This window comes from Lithobates pipiens, unplaced genomic scaffold (assembly GCF_037356315.1).
Source record: "Lithobates pipiens isolate NorthernLeopardFrog02 unplaced genomic scaffold, aLitPip1_a1.2 Scaffold_1, whole genome shotgun sequence".
Classification (NCBI taxonomy): Eukaryota; Metazoa; Chordata; class Amphibia; order Anura; family Ranidae; genus Lithobates; species Lithobates pipiens.
Genome location: NW_027507685.1, coordinates 178,713,824 through 178,732,702, shown reverse-complemented (window position 1 = coordinate 178,732,702; position 18,879 = coordinate 178,713,824). Strand labels below are relative to the sequence as shown.

Below are 18,879 nucleotides of genomic sequence, written 5' to 3'. Positions count from 1 at the left end.
TCCTTAAGAGCTAGCCATCTCTTATGAATACAATTCAAGCCTTTTAATGTTGCATGAAAAATCACGTAAACCCATAAAAGGTAATACCTAAGCAAAGTCATTGTAAGCTGGTCAAGGAGAGTACAGTCCTTGGTGTATGGGGAAAAAAACAGTCCATAAGGAGCCAAAAAAACATAAAACAAACAAGAAAAAAACAAGTGAGCAAAGTGGAGAATGGTGTTGGGTGCGGTTCAAAAAAAAAAAAAAAAGACCCGGTAAAAATAAAAAAAAACATTGGTAAGTGGCCTGAGGGGGGTCCTTCCCTCAGGAATCCAAGGCTTGTCCCAAGGATGATGGAGAGGATCACGGCAGCCCGCAAGACCAGGCTTGTGGGTCCCGTCATCTTCTGAGAGACTTGTAAGTGAAACGAATTGAAGAACCAAACGTGTAACAATAGGCACGGTGGACACCACGGATCCGTAGGTTCTGACAATGTTCCCTGTTTTCTAGATCTTCCTGCTGGATTTGGATCAGAGAGACTGTGTGTTTAAGGGCAGCATTATCTTCCTCTAAAACATGCACATATTGCACCAGTTCATCAAATGTATTCTCACGGATGATTTCCCCTCTTAAGTTTGTGTGCTATCTTCCTCACTTTCCTGGTAATGTTATGAGTTAACTTGAAGCAGGTTGTGCAGCATAACATCGAGAACTGCTGCGGCAGGCCATGTCAGGGGTGTGAATGACCTTTCTATAGGCAGCCCTTCTGGGAACGATAGGGGGTCACTAGGTTACAAGGCTGCGGATTGCGGCCTTAGTAGATACCACTCCATGTGCTGAGAAAGCTGCAACTCGATGATGGAACGGTTTACGTATTTTTGGAAACTGATCTTACCCATGGGGTGCCCGGGATCTTCCGGAGGTGAGTGATGGAGCTCCCATTGCGGTAGGTGCAGTCTGAGCAGGAGCCGTGGAAGAGGAGACGGGGACCGGAGCCTGTGGATTACGCGTCCGCCATCTTTACGAGCCGCGCATGAGCCCTGCTTAACAGTTTTTAGGTGTGGTGATTTTAAAGTTATCTTTTTATTCAATACTTTTTTTTTTTTCCTTTATTCTCATCCTGTGTAACCCTTCCTTCCCTAGGGCAATGTTTACTGACTGTACTGTGTATATTGTGGATAAGCCTTGCACCCTAGGCATCTAACGCCTACATTTGGACAACCCAACAACTCCCCCTCTCCATCTACTTGACATAGGGGGAAAGGTTCTGTAGTCCACAGAGGGTACTGGGTACAGCCAATAATAGTGCTTGAGGTTTCAATGTGGCAAAGGCAGCACCTACAATAGGCTTAATGGATCTTTGTATCCTCCTTAATTCTTTCCTCCTCTACCCTCCCCATTCCAGGTTGGATACAGCATTCGGTTTGAGGACTGCACGTCTGAGCGCACTGTGTTGAAGTATATGACCGACGGAATGTTGCTGCGTGAGTTTCTCACGGAACCAGACTTGGCTGGTTACAGGTATGATGTACTGACCTCTAATAAAAGTAACTAACTTTTATTTTTTTTCTCATTTCCTCCCCCCCCCCCCCTTTTTTTTTTTTCCCTCCTTTTTTTTTTTTTTTTTTTGTTTCCTTCCCATCTCCATTTGTTCTTCCTCTTTTTGCCACCCCCCATACCCAAACATAAGTAGACTATATGACAATTTATCATACAATTAATCTCCTGACATCTTTCAATATCAAAATAGGTACTTATTGCGCGTATTGAGGAATATGTACCCTTGCCATACAAGGGATAAATAATGCATCTTAAACAATGGTACAAGTTTTAACCACTCTATTATGTATATGATATAAGTGAATCTGTATTTTTAACTGAAAACTTTAATAAAATAAGATTTGGAAAAAATAAAGAAACTCCCACTACTAAGCAAAAGTTTTTTGCCCACCACCTTCCATGATTAAGGCAAACTCCAAGAAATATCACAACTGCCACTGTTTTGCCATTGCTGAGCTCCTTCTGAAGATGCTGTTTGCCTAACTGTTACACTAGCCCATTAGCTTCACATTTTTATGAGTCATTGACCTGGAACTAATAAATTTGGAAGTCCTTATGTCGGTGACACTGTATTTTATTTTTTCCAGGAAAATTTTCTTGTAATCCAAGTAATTTTTATATGGCTTATTTTTTATTTTATTTTTTTCAGTGTAGTAATTATAGATGAAGCCCATGAGCGGACTTTGCATACAGATGTGCTGTTTGGCCTCATTAAGGATATTGCCCGTTTTCGACCAGATCTCAAGGTCCTAGTCTCCAGTGCCACTCTGAACACAGAGCGTTTTTCTTCATTCTTTGACGATGCACCGGTTTTCCGAATTCCTGGACGTCGGTACCCTGTGGATATCTATTACACCAAGGTAGGCAGCTTCGATGATGAGGGCAAATGCTACATGAGGACAGTGGCTGCGAAGAAGAGTTAGAGATTCCTTTCTTAGAGAATATCTAAGCCCCTTTTCACACCGCTGCAAATTGTCATGCAATTTGACAGTTCCAAATCGTGTGACAAGTGGCACCCCATTGTGTGCAATAAAACTGTTCAAATTGTGTGACTCATGTCACAGCTACTTTGAAAAAGGTTCCTGTACTACTTTTTGACAATTTCATTGTGACTTGCAACTTCTGTTGTAGCGAGATTTTTAAAGCCGCACCAGTGTTAACGGGGGCTTAACCAAAACAGAGTAAGACATTTTTAGGATTATTGTTAATTTGTATTTTATTTTTTATTTTTTTTATTTTATGTTTTTAGTTGGGGAGATTTCTTGCCACAGTACACCACAGAAAGCAAGAAGAAATCTTTCCGATGTGAGGCAAACTTTCCACTTAGACGTTTACCACTGGAAAGGTTGTATCTATTGGAAGGGTTTCCTTCTCTTTCAGTTCTAGTGACAACTGTCTAGTTTGACAGTTGTCACCATAACAAATAGAGAGGGTTCACCTCCAAGCAGAGGCACAGGCACCAAAAAATTATATTTGTATACACTTTATATTGTGCTTTTATACTTTAAATAAAATCCCCAACACATTCATGTTTTAATGTGAATATGTTGGGGATTTTGAATAAATCACAAGTATATGCAATTCTATTTATGTAAATAACAAACTGCATTTGCCCACAGTTCAAAATGATGATCCAAAATGTTTATGTAGGAGAATGCGGGCATAAAAAATAGAGACTGTTAATTAAAACATTTTATTCATATCGGTGAATAAACTGATTGTGTGTACAAGGCTTAACTGTAAGTGTCAGTACACACAGTTATTTATTGTGGTACCATTCATTGGTAATGGTGCTCCAGTGTAGTGTTTTAATAGCAATAAAAGAACCTGTAGCTCTTGACTGCCTTGAACAAACTGCCTTAACTCGACACGCTGTAAAGGTCTTGTAGTATTGGCATCTCTGTCCAAACAATCAAAACATAACGGGTTCTATCCCCTTCACACTATCTGGAATAAAAAAAAAATTGCATTTCAGTCATGCACCGTGCACATCTCTTACCACAGAGAGATGTGATAAGTCAGCACATTCTCAATGACTGCCTTATAGAAGCTGAGGACACGCTTGGCAAAGCCTGCCCACCACAGCTTCGTCAAGAAGTACATCTCTGAGCCTTGCCCACCAGGTGGGGATACATGCTCTGTCCACGACAGATGGTCCAGATGTTTACCTAATTGTTGTTCCCAGAAAACAGAACTCCTGTACCCTCTCGACCTCTGCCCCATCAATCACAACTAGTTCATAGTTAGTCTCTCTTCTAAAATCTACAACTATTTCCTTTGTCTTATCCATACTTGGCTCTAAATTATTGTCTCTGCACCAACCCACTATGGCCTATATGAACATAGCTTTACTTTCCAAATGTTTAAGTATAGAATGTAAGGCTAATTCAATAGCTTCTTCTACGGATTGATTAGCTCTCTAGGCAAATTGGTAGCTATCCAGCTCTGATGGAATACACTTTTTAATGTGATTTATAATTAACCTTTAAAAGAGTTTCATTATAATGGGTGTCAGAGCTACTGGATGATAGTGCTTAACTGGGACAATTACTGATGTTCTCAGGCAAGAAGGCACTACCTTCTGCTCTAAGGAAGCATTAAAGATTTCCGTAAAGACATCTGCAAATTGATAGGCACATTTCTTTAGAATAATTTAATGTTATCAGAGGCAATGCAGCTTTCCTCATTAACCCTTAGCAAGCCTATATGTACTTCCTGAACAGAAAGCTTAAATTAGATGAATAAAGAGGTATACGGCGCTAACGCAAAAGGATAAATATATGAATAATAAAAGTGTGATCAAATAATGCTATATGTGCAATATGAATAGCACTTCTGTGACCGCACTACACCTGAATAATGAATAATAAAGTGCAAAGGCTGAATAATGAAATATAGTGCAACCAATCTTCAACATATATAACAGTATAATAAGTTCACATTGCAATAATGTCTAATACAGTACAAGAATAAAAATAGTGCAAAAAATGCCCCAAAGTGCTAGTATTGCAATCTTAAAGTCCATTACAAAAAAAAAATCTCCAAGTGACAGTTCATAGAAGAGAGAGTGCATGTGCAGAAAACAACCAAAAGGAATCCACTTCATTCAATTGATATCGCAATCTGAGGTGCACCACTCATTTGCCCCAGCTTCTCACCTCATAGAAAGACCACTACAGGTCAAATCAAGCCTTGGTATGGATATACACTGGTTCCTAGGCAATCGATCGACTCCCACAGATATTCACAACAATGTTGGTCCCAGGGTGAATTTTAGGCTCATCCAATACAGTAACAACATGCAATAAAGAAGAGGGTCTCCATAATGCAGTAATTAAAAAAACAAGTAGTAACTTACAGTTCAAAATAAACGGTACCGTTTAGTAAGGGACTTCCGGTCGCGGCCGCGACCAGAATTGACAACACCTGGTTCCTTTTTTTTTTTTTTTTTTTTCAAGCTTAAAGTAGAACTTCGGTCAAAAAACAAAAAAACAATATGTGATAAAACGAAGTAGAATGTACAACATGTCTGTCTTGGTTTGTCATGCAAGTGTATAGAGAAGATTACCTGCTCACCTTCAGCCTGTCGGCTTCCTTTTATTGTGGAGACAACAGATCTTCCTAGTTTTCCAAATGTTTCCATTGTCCCCTTTTGCATTATGCTGTCATTGAGGAGACTACAGTGCGGTGGCGTGACTTCATTGCTTAGAAAGCCCTAGCATGCCAATCAACTTAGAAGACACGCCAAAACTCCACCCACTCTTCTCACATTCAGCTCACCTACGCCCTTCCCATATCCTGCCTTTGCCTCTGTCCACTTCCCATTGAATCATGGGAACTGTAGTTCCGTGTGCAAGACAGACGCTAATATAGTGGAGGGCAATGACATGCTGTCTCTGCAAGGCTCCTCCCAGCAGCACTATATGAATCCATGCACAGGCTCAGAGAGGGGGGTTAGAGCAAGCAATTCTAGTTGTAAAATGAGGGAACAATGATTTTATTTATTATATTTAATAACGTGTGTCTTTTTAATGAGCTTTGTTAATGGCTCACTCAAAATATATAGGCTCCCTTTAGTTGTACTTTAAGAAGCATATTCCCTGGTAGGACAGACCATTTAGTATTCAGTTAATATTCCCTGGTTATTATCAAATTACATGATTGTATTTTTTTTTTTTTGCATGTTTGGGTTATAAGAAAGCCCTAAAGCCCCATACACACTATCAGATTTTCTGCAGATTTTTTCCTTCAGATTTACCAAAACCATATAATATGAGGTCAGACCTTAGGAGTTTCAGTTTGTATGCAATCAGGCAGGCCCTTGCACTACATGGTTTTGGTAAATCTGAAGACAAAAATCAGCAGAAAATCTGATGGTGTGTATGGAGTTTAAAGTGGTTGTAAACCCTTACAACCAACTTTAACCTACAGGTAAGCCTAGATTAAGGCTTACCTGTAGGTCCAAGAAATATCTCCTAAACCTATACGGTTTAGGAGATATTTACCCGAAGACAGCCACTGCTGTCTACGGCGCATGCGGGCAGGTCGCAGATCGCGGCGATATGCCGAATCACAGCGCCGGAGCCATGAGACCCGGATGTCGCTCCGGGATAAATGGCAGCGGCAAAGAGGAAGACGGAGGACCGCTTCGGGGGCTTCGTTCTCAGGTAAGTTATTCATAATGAGCTAGTATGCTATGCATACTAGCTCATTATGCCTTTGCCTTACAGGGTGTATTGTTTTTAAAAAAAACATTTTTTGCCTTTACTTCCTCTTTAAATGTTGAAATAATGGGAATAGACAACAAAAAAAGCAATCAATGGGTGAAAGCTAAAAGAAGAAACTTGTTTCACTAATTAAATGAGTGTATATGGATAGCTGCTAACACAATATTGTTGGGTGCAATAACAAAGATAGGGGATAATGGTGTAGTGCTTAAAAAAGGGTGATAACTAAACTAAAAAGTTCATACAAAAAAATAGTCCATCTGAAGAATTTTGTTGCGTGAGTTCCATAAAGCGGAAGTAGTAATCTCCCAACCACTGAAACGCAACACCTGGAAGCAAACTGCAAAATAATGTAAAGGTGCGCTCCGCAGGCTGGGAATCAACGTTATCCATAATCCAGTAACACACTGCACAAAAAGAGGAGGAAAAAAAAAGGAACAATACAAATATCTAGTTTGAACGGTGTGAGGCATTCCGAATGGTAAAGCAAACACTACTTCAAGAGGAGTTTCCCTTAAAAAAAAAAAAATGAAAAGTCAGCAGCTACAAATACTGCAGCTGCTGACTTTTGATAATCGGACACTTACCTGTCCCAGGGTCCAGTAATGCGAGGGATCAAAGCCCCGTTCGTCTGCCCCTCCGCTCGGCGGCGCCGGCATTTTCACTGTGGGCGCCCCCGGCTGTGGCTTCACAGTCGGGCACCCACTGTGCATGCGCGAGCTGCGCGCCGTGACTGGCATCGCAATCATCTGGGACCTATCACGTGTCCCAGATGATTGACAGAGGGAGGGGGAAGATGCGATCTCTCTTCCTGCACCGAGGGAAGTGACGTCAGGAGCCCAGGCACTGGAGGAGGCAGATTTTGAGGGACCAAATAGCAACAGGGGAAAAAAAGGTGAGTAAAAAAAAAAATAAAAAAAAATAAAAAAAAACTTTCCAGATTATTATTTTTTTTCCCAAGCACATTAATGACTTTTTTTTGTGGAACACCAATTTAAACCTCAAACTAAAAGTAAGAAATTAAAAAATAAAACAGCCAGAATAATTCATAAATATTCTTTAGAATTAAATGGTGTAAGTGTTCTAATGGGAGGAGGGATTGTGAGTACGCGTGGACTTGAGGAGCAGTGACCTCTTGTGGTAATACAACATTATGCATCTAAACAATAAAACGACAAATATATAAAAAACTAACATATCAAAAACCTAGCTGGAGTTTTAATAAATTATATCCCCAACATGAAAAATTTGAAAAAAAAAATAAAAAACAAATTCAAACAGAAATAGTATTTTGATAATCAGCAATGGAGAACACATAGATCAAAGAATTCCGTCATAAACCCAGGAAAACTCCTTAATCCATGAATTCTGCCCATTATTAATAAATGCATTAATATCCCATTCGATATTCATACTGAATGGGGTGTAAGTCTGGGCTTGTTAGATCCACTTTTTTCTAAATGTGAAAATTCCCTCACCATGTTCCTACCCCTCCAGTGTCCACAAAATGTATCAATACCGAGGAATGTGGTGCCCTCTGGATTACAATCATGCTTCAAAGCGTAATGCTTGGAGAGGCTATTCTGCCGTTGGGCGGTTAGCAAGAGGTCAAGAAATATCTTCAGTGTAAAGAAGAACAAGGAATCCTGGAAGAGATGGTTTGGCCCCACAGAGTCCTGATCTCAATATGGAGTCTGTCTGGAATTACATAGAGAGACAGAAGGATATGAGGCAGCCTGCATCCACAGAAGATCTGTGGTTAGTTCTCCAAGATGTTTGCAACAATCTACCTGCCGAGTTCCTTCAAAAATTGTGTGCAGGTGAACCTAGAAGAATTGATGCTGTTTTGAAAGCAGAGGGTGGTCACATCAAATTTTGATTTCTCTTCTGTTCATTTATTTTCCATTTTGTCAATTGCTAAAAATAAACTAACACTTCTATTTCTGAAAGCATTCTTATCTTGCAGAATTTTTTCACACCTGCCTAAGACTCGCACAGTACTGTATGTGCTGGTTTCAGGTTTTGGCAATTTGTAGAAGTGTCAGAACAGTGCTAAATATGCTGATTTTCAAAAATAACTCTATTCTGCAGGCCCCTGAAGCTGATTACCTAGAGGCATGTGTTGTGTCCGTTCTACAGATTCATGTTACGCAGCCATTTGGAGACATATTGGTGTTCTTGACAGGACAGGTAGGTACTTATTTTCACTGTGGTGAGTGTTACAGCTGGTATAACTATTATGCTGACTTAAAGCCTTAAAGGTGTTTCTAAAGGAAGTAAACATTTCCTTAAAAAAAATAAAAATTCAAGGGCTACCAGTGATGATATTCAGAAATTTCTAGCTTTTATGCTGACTCTCCATCTTCAGTATTGTCTAATTCTTCTGACCCAAAGTACACAGATCAGGAAAGTCAAAAATCCTAATCTTCCTACTTATTTTAGGTCACAGTATTGACTCCGGTGGCTCAGCATGACAGCCAGGTATCTAGGGTTTGCAGAAGTCTGCAACAGCAGCCGCAGTATTTCCCTTGTGTATGGATTACTTTATAGTGGAAATATAGTTTTAAAATTGAAATGATCGTAAAGGCTCAAGGTTTTTTTTAACTTCATGCATTCTAAACCTTCAAAACCTTCTGTGTACAGCAGCCCCCCCATCTCGGTCCAGCAATGTGCACGAGAGAAGCAGCTCTTCCGGGCCTCTTCCTTTATTGGCTGAGACAATGAGGAGAGAGCGGGGGCGTGGCCAAGCCACGCTCCATGTGTGAATGGACACACAGAACAGGTGCCCAGTGCCCCCCATAGCAAGTTGCTTGCTATGGGGGCACTCTGCAGGAGGGAGGGACCAGGACGCCGGAGGGGGGCCTGAGAAAAGGCAGATTGGGCTACTCTGTGCAAAACCATTGCACAGAGCAGTTAAGTATAACATGTTTGCTATTAAAAGAAAATATACATAAAGTTTATAACGTCTGCCTTTTTAATATCACTTTAATAGTGCTGGCAGGAAGGCTTTTGTTGCAGAAGAGACTACTGTATTTTTATTAAGTGTCTTGCCTTCTTCTGAATTTACACTGCGAACTCAGGAGCAGCTCGGAGTATATTCTTGGCGCACATTAGTGTCAAGAGAAATTAACTCTCATGCACAGCAGTAATTTCATTCTGGACTTGCCAATCAAGATGGTCAAAGACACTGAATTGATAATAAGAGTGAAGAATTTGGTGATGGTGATGAGTTATCATCCCTAGAGTTTTTGCTTTTATGTATAGAACCTTATTTGTTTTAAGATTTGCCAATCCAGTCGGTTTCTCCTATTCTTTACCTTTTTGCCCTTGACATAGCAGGCTCTAGTGATTTGCTTCCTTTTATATGCTTGTATTACTTTTATATTTTGTTATTTGAATGGGAGAAAGGAGCACCCGGTGTCCAGAGTATTGCCACACTTGATGAGAGGATAACAATCGTTTATTGAAAATTAATGTACAAAATGAGCCAATGCATTTCATGGGAATTGTCCCCCTTCTTCAGGGCTAGTATACAAAGCTAAACCTAAAGAACGTGCAATCAGCCTTTGTTATATAGGTCTATTGCTAAAACAGAAAATATATATAAATGCATTTATACTGGATCAGAGTAGTTTACATGTATATGATTAGAGGTCGACCGATATATTGGCGGGCCGATATTTGCCGTTTTTTTATTAATCGTCATCGGCCGATTGATCTGATAAATAGGCCGATTTAGAACTACAGCGCGACTTGGAAATGACTTCTGTAAAGTCAGTGTAAGTTGCCTGAGTCTTCATAGAAGGGACTTGTTTCCTCTCTGGGCAGTCTGCCAAGAAAAGAACAAAAAGATACAATGTTTACACTTGAATGAATGTGTCTCTGTGTGTAGAAGTTCTCAGTTCAACCATTTAAAGACTATAAATCTTTTCTGACACTTGTTGCTTACAAGTAATAATCCTGTATTTTCTGCCAGAAAATCACTTAGACACCCAAAAAATTATATATATTTTTTTAGCAGAGACCCTAGAGAATAAAATAGCGGTTGTTGCAATATTTTATGTCACACGGCATTTGCGCAGAGGTCTTTCAAATGCATTTTTTTTGGGAAAAAGAATACACTAAATGATTTTTTAAAAAAAACTAAAAAACAGTAAAGTTAGCCCATTTTTTTTTTCATCCAAAAGTTTTGACTACCTGTTTTTATTTTATAGGCTGCTTTCACAATGGAGCGGGCAGGCGTTGATGGTAAAATGCTGCTAGTTTTAGCAGCGCTTTACCATCATTTTAGCGGTGCTATTCGGCTGCTAGTGGGGCGCATATAATCCAGCTAGCGGCCGAAGAAGTGCTTCGGCAGTGGTGCCCATTAATATCAATGGGCAGGAGTGGTGGAGGAGCGGTATACACCACTCCAAATGCTATTTTTAGCCCAAAAGCGCCTAAAAAAACACCCCAGTGGGAAAGGTGTCTGTTTTATGAGATGAAGGGGGATTAAAAAAAAAAAAAATCGGCCTAACATATCGGCCCAAAAAAATCGGCATCATATATTGGCCATCGGTCGCCATGATTTCTAAATATCGGCATCGGCCAGAGAAAAACCCATATCGGTCGACCTCTATATATGATACGCATGGATAAAAAAAAGACTACAAAGGTCAGTATATAATATATATAAATCTTAAAAAGAAGAAAATTAGCAAATGGATTGGATAGAAAATTGATAATTAAAGAGAAAAAAATGAAGGTAAGACCGCCTTTTTTTTTTTTTTTTAGGTAGCTGAGAAAGGAAACCTTCAAGAAAAAACACGGTCTAATGGGGTTATGGAGTTTTTTCTCCCCATGTTTGTGTGGACTTTCTGTGGGTGCTCCAGTTATTTTGTCATTTTGTGTAACTGTCATAGTCCTTAGTAAAAGTAGGCCTAGGAAAAAAAAAAAAAGTATGCCGTAAATCTTTGCAGTATTTGCACATTTCCCATAGTTTTCTCCTTAAAATGCTACATAAAAATACCCGTTGATCTATCAAATCTATCAAAAATCTCTGCTGCACTAAAATTCTAGGCAGTGCTTTATGTACTCTGCCCAGGTCTCTCCCGAGGTGAACTGTAGCCCTGCAGGGGAGAACCCGGGCAGGGCTGACAAGATTGCTTGAGATTTCAGTGTCGCAGAGGCAATGTGTTGTCAGATTACCACAGGAAGTGACTTGATTTCTGGCAGGATCAACAGGTATTTTACTGTAGTAAAACACCTAATAGCAAATGCTAGTATAGTCAATTTTTGTAACAGAATTGATATACAGTATGTAGTCCTTAAAGCGGAGTTCCATCCACTTTTGACTTACCCACTTTACTTAAAGGAAAGACGACGTACTTCCGATACAACTGGTCCACGGCGCAGGACGCCATATCCTTTTTGTCCCCCCCCCACTGTCTTCTAGTACCTGTGTGTGTGCCCCAGAAGACAGCTCACAAAGTGCCATGCGACTCGCGCATGCGCAGTAGGAACTGGGCAGTGAAGCCGCAAGGCTCCACTGCCTGTTTCCCTTAGTTAGAATGGCGACATCTGCACCTGATCGGATGGCTGTAACGGCCTCGGGGGGCCGACATCGTGGGCTCCCTGGATAGGTAAGTGTCATTAAAAGTCAGCAGCTACAGTGTTTGTAGCTGCTGACTCTAAAAAGTAAAAAATTGCCAGTGGAACACTGCTTTAAGTTAATATATAGAAGATTGCAGCGCTAGAAGTTAGTCCACACAAAAGATGTGGTCTACTATGTGTCATGGTTTTTGGTTTAATAAAAAAAGAAGACACTGCCATTACCAGGGAATATACAGTCAGGTCCATAAATATTGGGACAGTGACACAATTTTAATCTTTTTGGCTCCATACACCAACACAATGGTTTTGAAATGAAACAAACAAGATGTACTTTAACTGCATACTTTCAGCTTTAATTTGAAGGTATTTACATCCAAAGCAGGTGAATGGTGTAGGAATTACAAAAGTTTGCATATGTGCCTCCTACTTTTTAAGGGACCAAAAGTAATGGGACAATTGGCTGCTGAGCTGTTCCATGGCCAGGTGTGTGTTATTCCCTCATTATCCCATTTACAAGGAGCAGATACAAGGTCCAGCATTCATTTCAAGTGTGCTATTTGCATTTGGAATCTGTTGCTGTCAACTCTCAATATGAGATCCAAAGAACTGTCACTATCAGTGAAGAAAGCCATCACTAGGCTGAAAAAAACAAAACAAACCCAGAGAGATAGCAAAAACATTACGCGTGGCCAAATCAACTGTTTGGAACATCCTTAAAAAGAAAGAACTCAACGATGAGCTCCGCAACACCAAAAGACCTGGAAGACCACGGAAAACAACTGTGGTAGGCTGACCAGAGAATTCTTTCCCTGGTGAAGAAAACACCCTTCACAACAGTTGGCCAGATCAAGAACACTCTCCAGGAGGTAGGTGTATGTGTGTCAAAGTCCACAATCAAGAGAAGACTTCACCAGAGTGAATACAGAGGGTTCACCACAAGATGTAAACCATTGGTGAGCCTCAAAAACAGGAAGGCCAGATTAGAGTTTGCCAAACAACATCTAAAAAAGCCTTCACAGTTCTGGAACATCCTATAGACAGATGAGACCAAGATCAGCTCGTACCAGAGTGATGGGAAGAGAAGAGTATGGAGAAGGAAAGGAACTGCTCATGATCTAAAGCATACCACCTCATCAGTGAAGCATGGTGGCGGTAGTGTCATGGCGTGGGCGTGTATGGCTGCCAATGAAACTGGTTCTCTTGTATTTTTTGATGATGCGACTGTTGACAAAAGCAGCAGGATGAATTCTGAAGTGTTTCGGGCAATATTATCTGCTCATATTCAGGAAAATGCTTTAGAACTCATTGGATGGCAATTCACAGTGCAGATGGACAATGACCCGAAGCATACTGCGAAAGCAATCAAAGAGTTTTTTAAGAGAAAGAAGTGGAATGCTATGCAATGGCCAAGTCAATCACCTGACCTGAATCTGATTGAGCATGCATTTCACTTGCTGAAGACAAACCAGAAGGGAAAATGCCCCAAGAACAAGCAGGAACTGAAGACAGTTGCAGTAGAGGCCTGGCAGAGCATCACCAGGGATGAAACCCAGTGTTTGGTGATGTCTATGCATTCCAGACTTCAGGCTGTAATTTACTGCAAAGGATTTGCAACCAAGTATTAAAAAGTGAAAGTTTGATGGATGATTGTTAATCTGTCCCATTACTTTTGGTCCCTTAAAAAGTGGAAGGCACATATACAAACTGTTGTAATTCCTACACTGTTCATCTGATTTGAATGTAAATACCCTCAAATTAAAGCTGAAAGTCTGCAGTTAAAGTACATCTTGTTCGTTTCATTTACAAATCCATTGTGTTGGTGTATAGAGCCAAAAAGTTTAGAATTGTGTCGATGTCCCAATATTTATGGACCTGACTGTAGATGGAAACTCATGGACATATAGGACCTTTTAATGCCTTATAGAGATCAATATGCGTTTACATACTGGATGTATGAAGTACTGGATGGCAGCCTGTATAGGCACTCCCCAGAAAAGACAAAGAAAACTTGGTTGGTGCAAAATTATTTTATTGTCACAAAAGTTGGCCTGTAAAACACTATATAAAAACCAGCAAATCTTGCATAAGGCACTGCGCGGTGTAATAATGTAGGCATGTGGTATTTTTATGTAATGCACCAGTGCAGTGCAAAAAAGCATATAGAAAACATGGTCTTGGTGTGAATGAGCTGTAATTAATTTCTGGTTCCACCAACTACTAGGGGGGAAAACAATTAGCTGTGTAAGCAGCTATTCAGTATACTCATTAAATTTTTACCTTTTAGTATTTTACTGCTGTTTTTCGTCAGGAAGAAATTGAGGCGTGTGTTGAGATGTTACAGGAACGGTGTCGCCGGCTTGGCTCAAAGATAGCAGAGATGCTTGTTCTACCAATATATGCCAACTTACCATCAGACATGCAGGCCAAGATCTTCGATCCCACCCCACCTGGAGCCAGAAAGGTAGTGTATATTAGAAAAGTGGAACAAAATGGAGGAAAGACTGTTAGGAAAGTAAACGTTTTACTTTTTTTTTTTTTTTCCCCTCTTCCCTCTCAAAGGTCGTTGTAGCTACCAACATTGCAGAGACCTCGCTGACCATAGATGGGATAATTTATGTCATCGATCCAGGATTTTGCAAGCAAAAAAGCTACAATGCACGTTCAGGAATGGAATCCCTTATTGTTACTCCCTGCTCTAAGGTGACAAATTGCAGTTCTCTCACAGCTGCTGTAAAAGGTGGCTGTCATGGATCAAACCATATAGCTAACTAAACATCTATTGAGACTTTGTCTCCATTTTAAAAAAAGCAAAAAATATGGCTTTTGGCAAAGGAAAGAATACTTGCCCTCACGCTGCCCAAACCAGCAATTTTCATTGTCATGAGGAGTTAAGCCTACTGGCGTATCTTTAGCATTGAACATCTCTGCTGTATCCTGTTGTGACCGTGAGGGCCACAGTGTGCAGTACAGAGCCAGGCAGCCTGATTGGTTGCTATGAGCAGTATTTAAAGAAAAACTTTACCCCCCCATTGCAAATTTCTGTCTCTTTGCCCAATTACCTTTAGTGCTTTGTTATGCTGTAATAATATAAGTCCAACATAACCTGTGTTTTCCACTTCTCTGGTACCACTTTTCTAAAGATCCTGGCCCACGCTGCCATCCTTCTTTTTGCATCACAGGGAGCTGGCTGTTTGATCCTGCTTTTCGCAGCTGGTTCTCCAGTGATGCAGCGCCAGATCTTACGTATGTGCAGACAAAGATCTGGTACTGTGTCTGTTTACATATCATTCTATTAATGAAGGAAGGATAATGGCCCCTGAGATATTGATATCTTATATTCCAAATGGCATCACTTTCATACATATAGAACAAGATGTAAATAGACGCTCTCTGTCTTTGTATATATAGGGTCTGGCGCCACCTCTGTTTACTTCCCTGTGTTCTATGAATGGGGGAAGTAATGCCTCCTGGAATATTTGAAAAGGCAACAGAGGACAATGAAAAGTAATTCTCACCTAGGCAGGAATGAAGGGTACTGCAGCGGCAAATCAAAAAAGAAAAAACTTAAGGGATAAAGCTCAGTTTTTTTTATTTTCTTTTAAAGCCTGGTGGGGGTCTGTTGCATAAACATTTTTAACATATTTGTATTACTTGTTCTTCCTACCTGAAGATTATCCCTTATTTTGTTACTTCCTCTAATATGGTGACAACTGTGTTTGTTCAGCTTAGTTGTAGATGGACATATCATTTTAAATGGCCTCTAAATAAGAGACAAAACACAAAAAAGCAGCGCTCTGTGGGTGAAGTCGTAAGTCATGTAAAGTACATCTGAACTGGTAGATGGATGGAAAATAGTTTATTGCACTAAGAAGGTGAACAATCCCTACACAGTCCTGTATAGAACTGTGGGATGTAAAAACAAATGCAGCAAATAGTCATACAGCATAAAGCATCAAAGTAAAGAAATGTTTAAAATGCTATTTTAAAAAAGCAAAATGGTACCACACCGTAAAACTGGGTAGGAAGAAGGTAGAATAATCCAGGTGGCTTGCTGGTAAGATGTAAAAAATGAACTACCTGAACCACATGGGGAACGTTGACAGCCCAGTGGAGAGGAGATGGTAAACAGCCTGATGGCAGCACACAGGAGACCAAGCTCCGTGGGTCTGCAAGTTGTAAAACTGCACCTGCGAGATGACACTCTGCTGACTGCTGATGAGGAGCTGGGGCTTTGACTTTGAGAAAGCGCATGCATGCGCAACATGTCAGTCACAGCAACCAATGCTTGCGGTTCACCACCCTAAAACGAGGCTTCCAACCCTTCACATCAGGATGCAGCTTTTTGACGTCACCAGTGACCCAGATCTCGTGGCTTTGTTCTGCTCCCCCAGTTCCACCATTCCATTTTGGATTACGCCGTTTACATCTGGCAACTTGGCACAGCCATGCCCTATGATCAGCCCCAGCTCCTCATTAGCAGCCAGCAGAGTATCGTTTAGCAGGTGCAGTTTTCCAACTGGCAAGACCCATGGAGCTTGGTGCTGCCATTGGGCTATTTATCATCCCCTCTCGACCGGGCTGTCACTGTTCCCTATGTGGTTCAGGTAGTTCATTTTTTTTTACATCTTACCAGCAAGCCATCTGGATTATTCTACCTTCCTCCTGCCCAGTTTTACTGTGTGGTACCGTTTTGCTTTTTTAAACCTTTCTTTACTTTGAAAATTTATACTGTATGACTGTTTGCTGCATTTGTTTTTAGATCCCACAGTCCTATACAGAACTGTGCAGGGATTGTTCATCTTCTTAGTGCAATAAACTATTTTCCACCTATCTACCAGTTCAGATGTACTTTACATGACTTATGACTTTACCCACGGAGCACTGCTTTTTTGTGTTTTGTTGCTAGTCTTCCATTTTCCAGTGGTTAGGCAGCTGCGCTGGGTTATTGTCTAGTTTACTAGGGTCTTATACTTGCACATTGGACTGACCGCTCTTAGCCCTCGAGAACTTGGTGTGTATCTAAATCAGAGACTAACAAATTGATCCCTAACTCCAGAAGTTACAGCAGCAAGCCTTTTTTTTTTTTTTTTTTTGTTTCCAAGCAGTCGCAGCAGCAGCAATCCATATGACTGTCAACTGGACAGGCTGGCCTATTAAATGAGTAGAAAAAGAAAATGGATCAACTGACAGGACCAACCAGTAATAAGACTATGGGTTTGATTTACTAAAACTGGAAAGTGAAAAAATTGGTGCAGCTGTGCATGGAAGCCAATTAACTTCTATTTAACTTCTATCTTCAATTAAAAGATCAAAGAGAAAGTGAAAAAAGTGGCCGCACAATGCTGATACCATCCAATAAACGTCTTTTATTCCTCCAAGATGGGACAAATGGCACAGGGACTTGACGTACAGTTTACATGTTTCACACAGTGCGTAATACTTTGTTTTATTTGTGAAACGCATTAACTATATATAGTCATACGCCTACTTTTTCATTTTCTCTTTGGTCTTACATGGTGGTGAGCCGGGGTTGGCACCTGTGTGATCTTTTGTGAGTAACTACACCTGAGCAGTATATAGCTTTCTATTGTTCAATTAAGCTTTGATTAAAAAAAACTAAAAAACTGGAAGCTGATTGGTTACCTGATGATTTCTATGCAGAGCTGCGCCAGATTTTGCACTCCCCAGCTTTAGTAAATCAATCCCTATGTTCTAAGGGTGACTCAGAAAAACAAACTACTGCATTTAACTCGTTTGACAGACTGCATCATATAGAGAATTATTGATATGCCCATAGTGTTACTTAACTTTTGTTCTTCAATCCAAACACAGAAGTATGGTCTTTCTTTTTCAGGCTTCCGCCAATCAGAGAGCAGGAAGAGCTGGTCGTGTGGCTGCAGGGAAATGTTTCCGGCTGTATACAGCCTGGGCATACAAACATGAGATGGAAGATACAACAGTGCCAGAAATTCAGAGGACTAACCTGGGGAATGTGGTGTTGTTGCTGAAGAGCTTAGGTGAGCTGAGCTTAGGAGTGGTACCATTCTAGTGTCATATGGAAAAGGTATAATAGCGCTATGAAGGTGAAAAGAGGTGGTTGATGCTTGATAGATAATTAGAAACCTAAAGTAACCTATAACAATTCTAATAATAATATCATAGGGATTGGCAATCCATGCAATTTCATTTGGTCAGTCCAATCCACTGTAGAAACAGAAAAAAAAGAACTTGGTGCACAAGGCACAGTATAACCCCTCGGGATTTTGAATGACAGACCAAATGTGTAGTAGAAATATAGATATTTATTATTAACAATGTAGTAATACAAATGACATACAAGTATCAAAAAATTGTTCAAGAAATGTTAAAAACATTGTATAGACATGAAACGTAGCTGCCCTCGACAAACATTCTGGGCTAGCACAGATCAATGCTGAAAATGACGCCTACACATTTGGTCACGGTTATAACGTGCCTTGTGCAGTGGGTTCTTTTTTTTATGTTTATAACAATTCTAATCTCTTTCTTACCAGTGTCGCCATACCTCCCATTCTCCACAGTTCTTAGTTTGTACAATGAGATTATAGCATATGTGACCTGCTTAGATTGGACAGGTTGTAACATGTGCCCCCAGATTTATACCTCTGGTCTCTCAACTTTTGTGTGTAGCCTTTCCTTTTGATTTGATCTCTTGCAGCTGACCATCATTCTGTATCATCTCTAGGTATCAATGATCTCATTCACTTTGACTTCATGGATCCTCCTCCTCATGAGACTCTGGTTCTGGCTCTGGAGCAGCTGTATGCCTTGGGGGCCCTTAACCACCTGGGCGAGCTCACTAAGGTTAGAATGGAAACAATGGTTTATGGGTTTTATGTATAGGAAAAATTTCTGTGCCCAAGTCTGTCTTTATATTCGCTTCCTGCTTGGAAAAGGAGAGTCTGGATTCTTGGGCAGTCAGGGCTCTCATGCTTTGCTCAGTGCTGTCATTGTAAACATATCTATGTGCTGCAACTCCTTC

The 18,879-nt window shown here is 40.4% G+C and overlaps 1 protein-coding gene across 1 annotated transcript in view; it reads left to right on the top strand.

Annotated features, from left to right (window-relative positions):
* DHX16 (DEAH-box helicase 16) overlaps nucleotides 1-18,879 on the top strand; it is a 74,617-nt gene that overhangs the window by 36,865 nt on the left and 18,873 nt on the right. Inside the window, exons 10-16 of the mRNA XM_077478952.1 lie at nucleotides 1,385-1,500; nucleotides 2,189-2,399; nucleotides 8,358-8,456; nucleotides 14,167-14,319; nucleotides 14,418-14,558; nucleotides 17,713-17,875; nucleotides 18,583-18,701. Coding sequence (XP_077335078.1) covers nucleotides 1,385-1,500; nucleotides 2,189-2,399; nucleotides 8,358-8,456; nucleotides 14,167-14,319; nucleotides 14,418-14,558; nucleotides 17,713-17,875; nucleotides 18,583-18,701 — 1,002 coding nt within the window. The remainder of the gene's footprint in view (nucleotides 1-1,384; nucleotides 1,501-2,188; nucleotides 2,400-8,357; nucleotides 8,457-14,166; nucleotides 14,320-14,417; nucleotides 14,559-17,712; nucleotides 17,876-18,582; nucleotides 18,702-18,879) is intronic.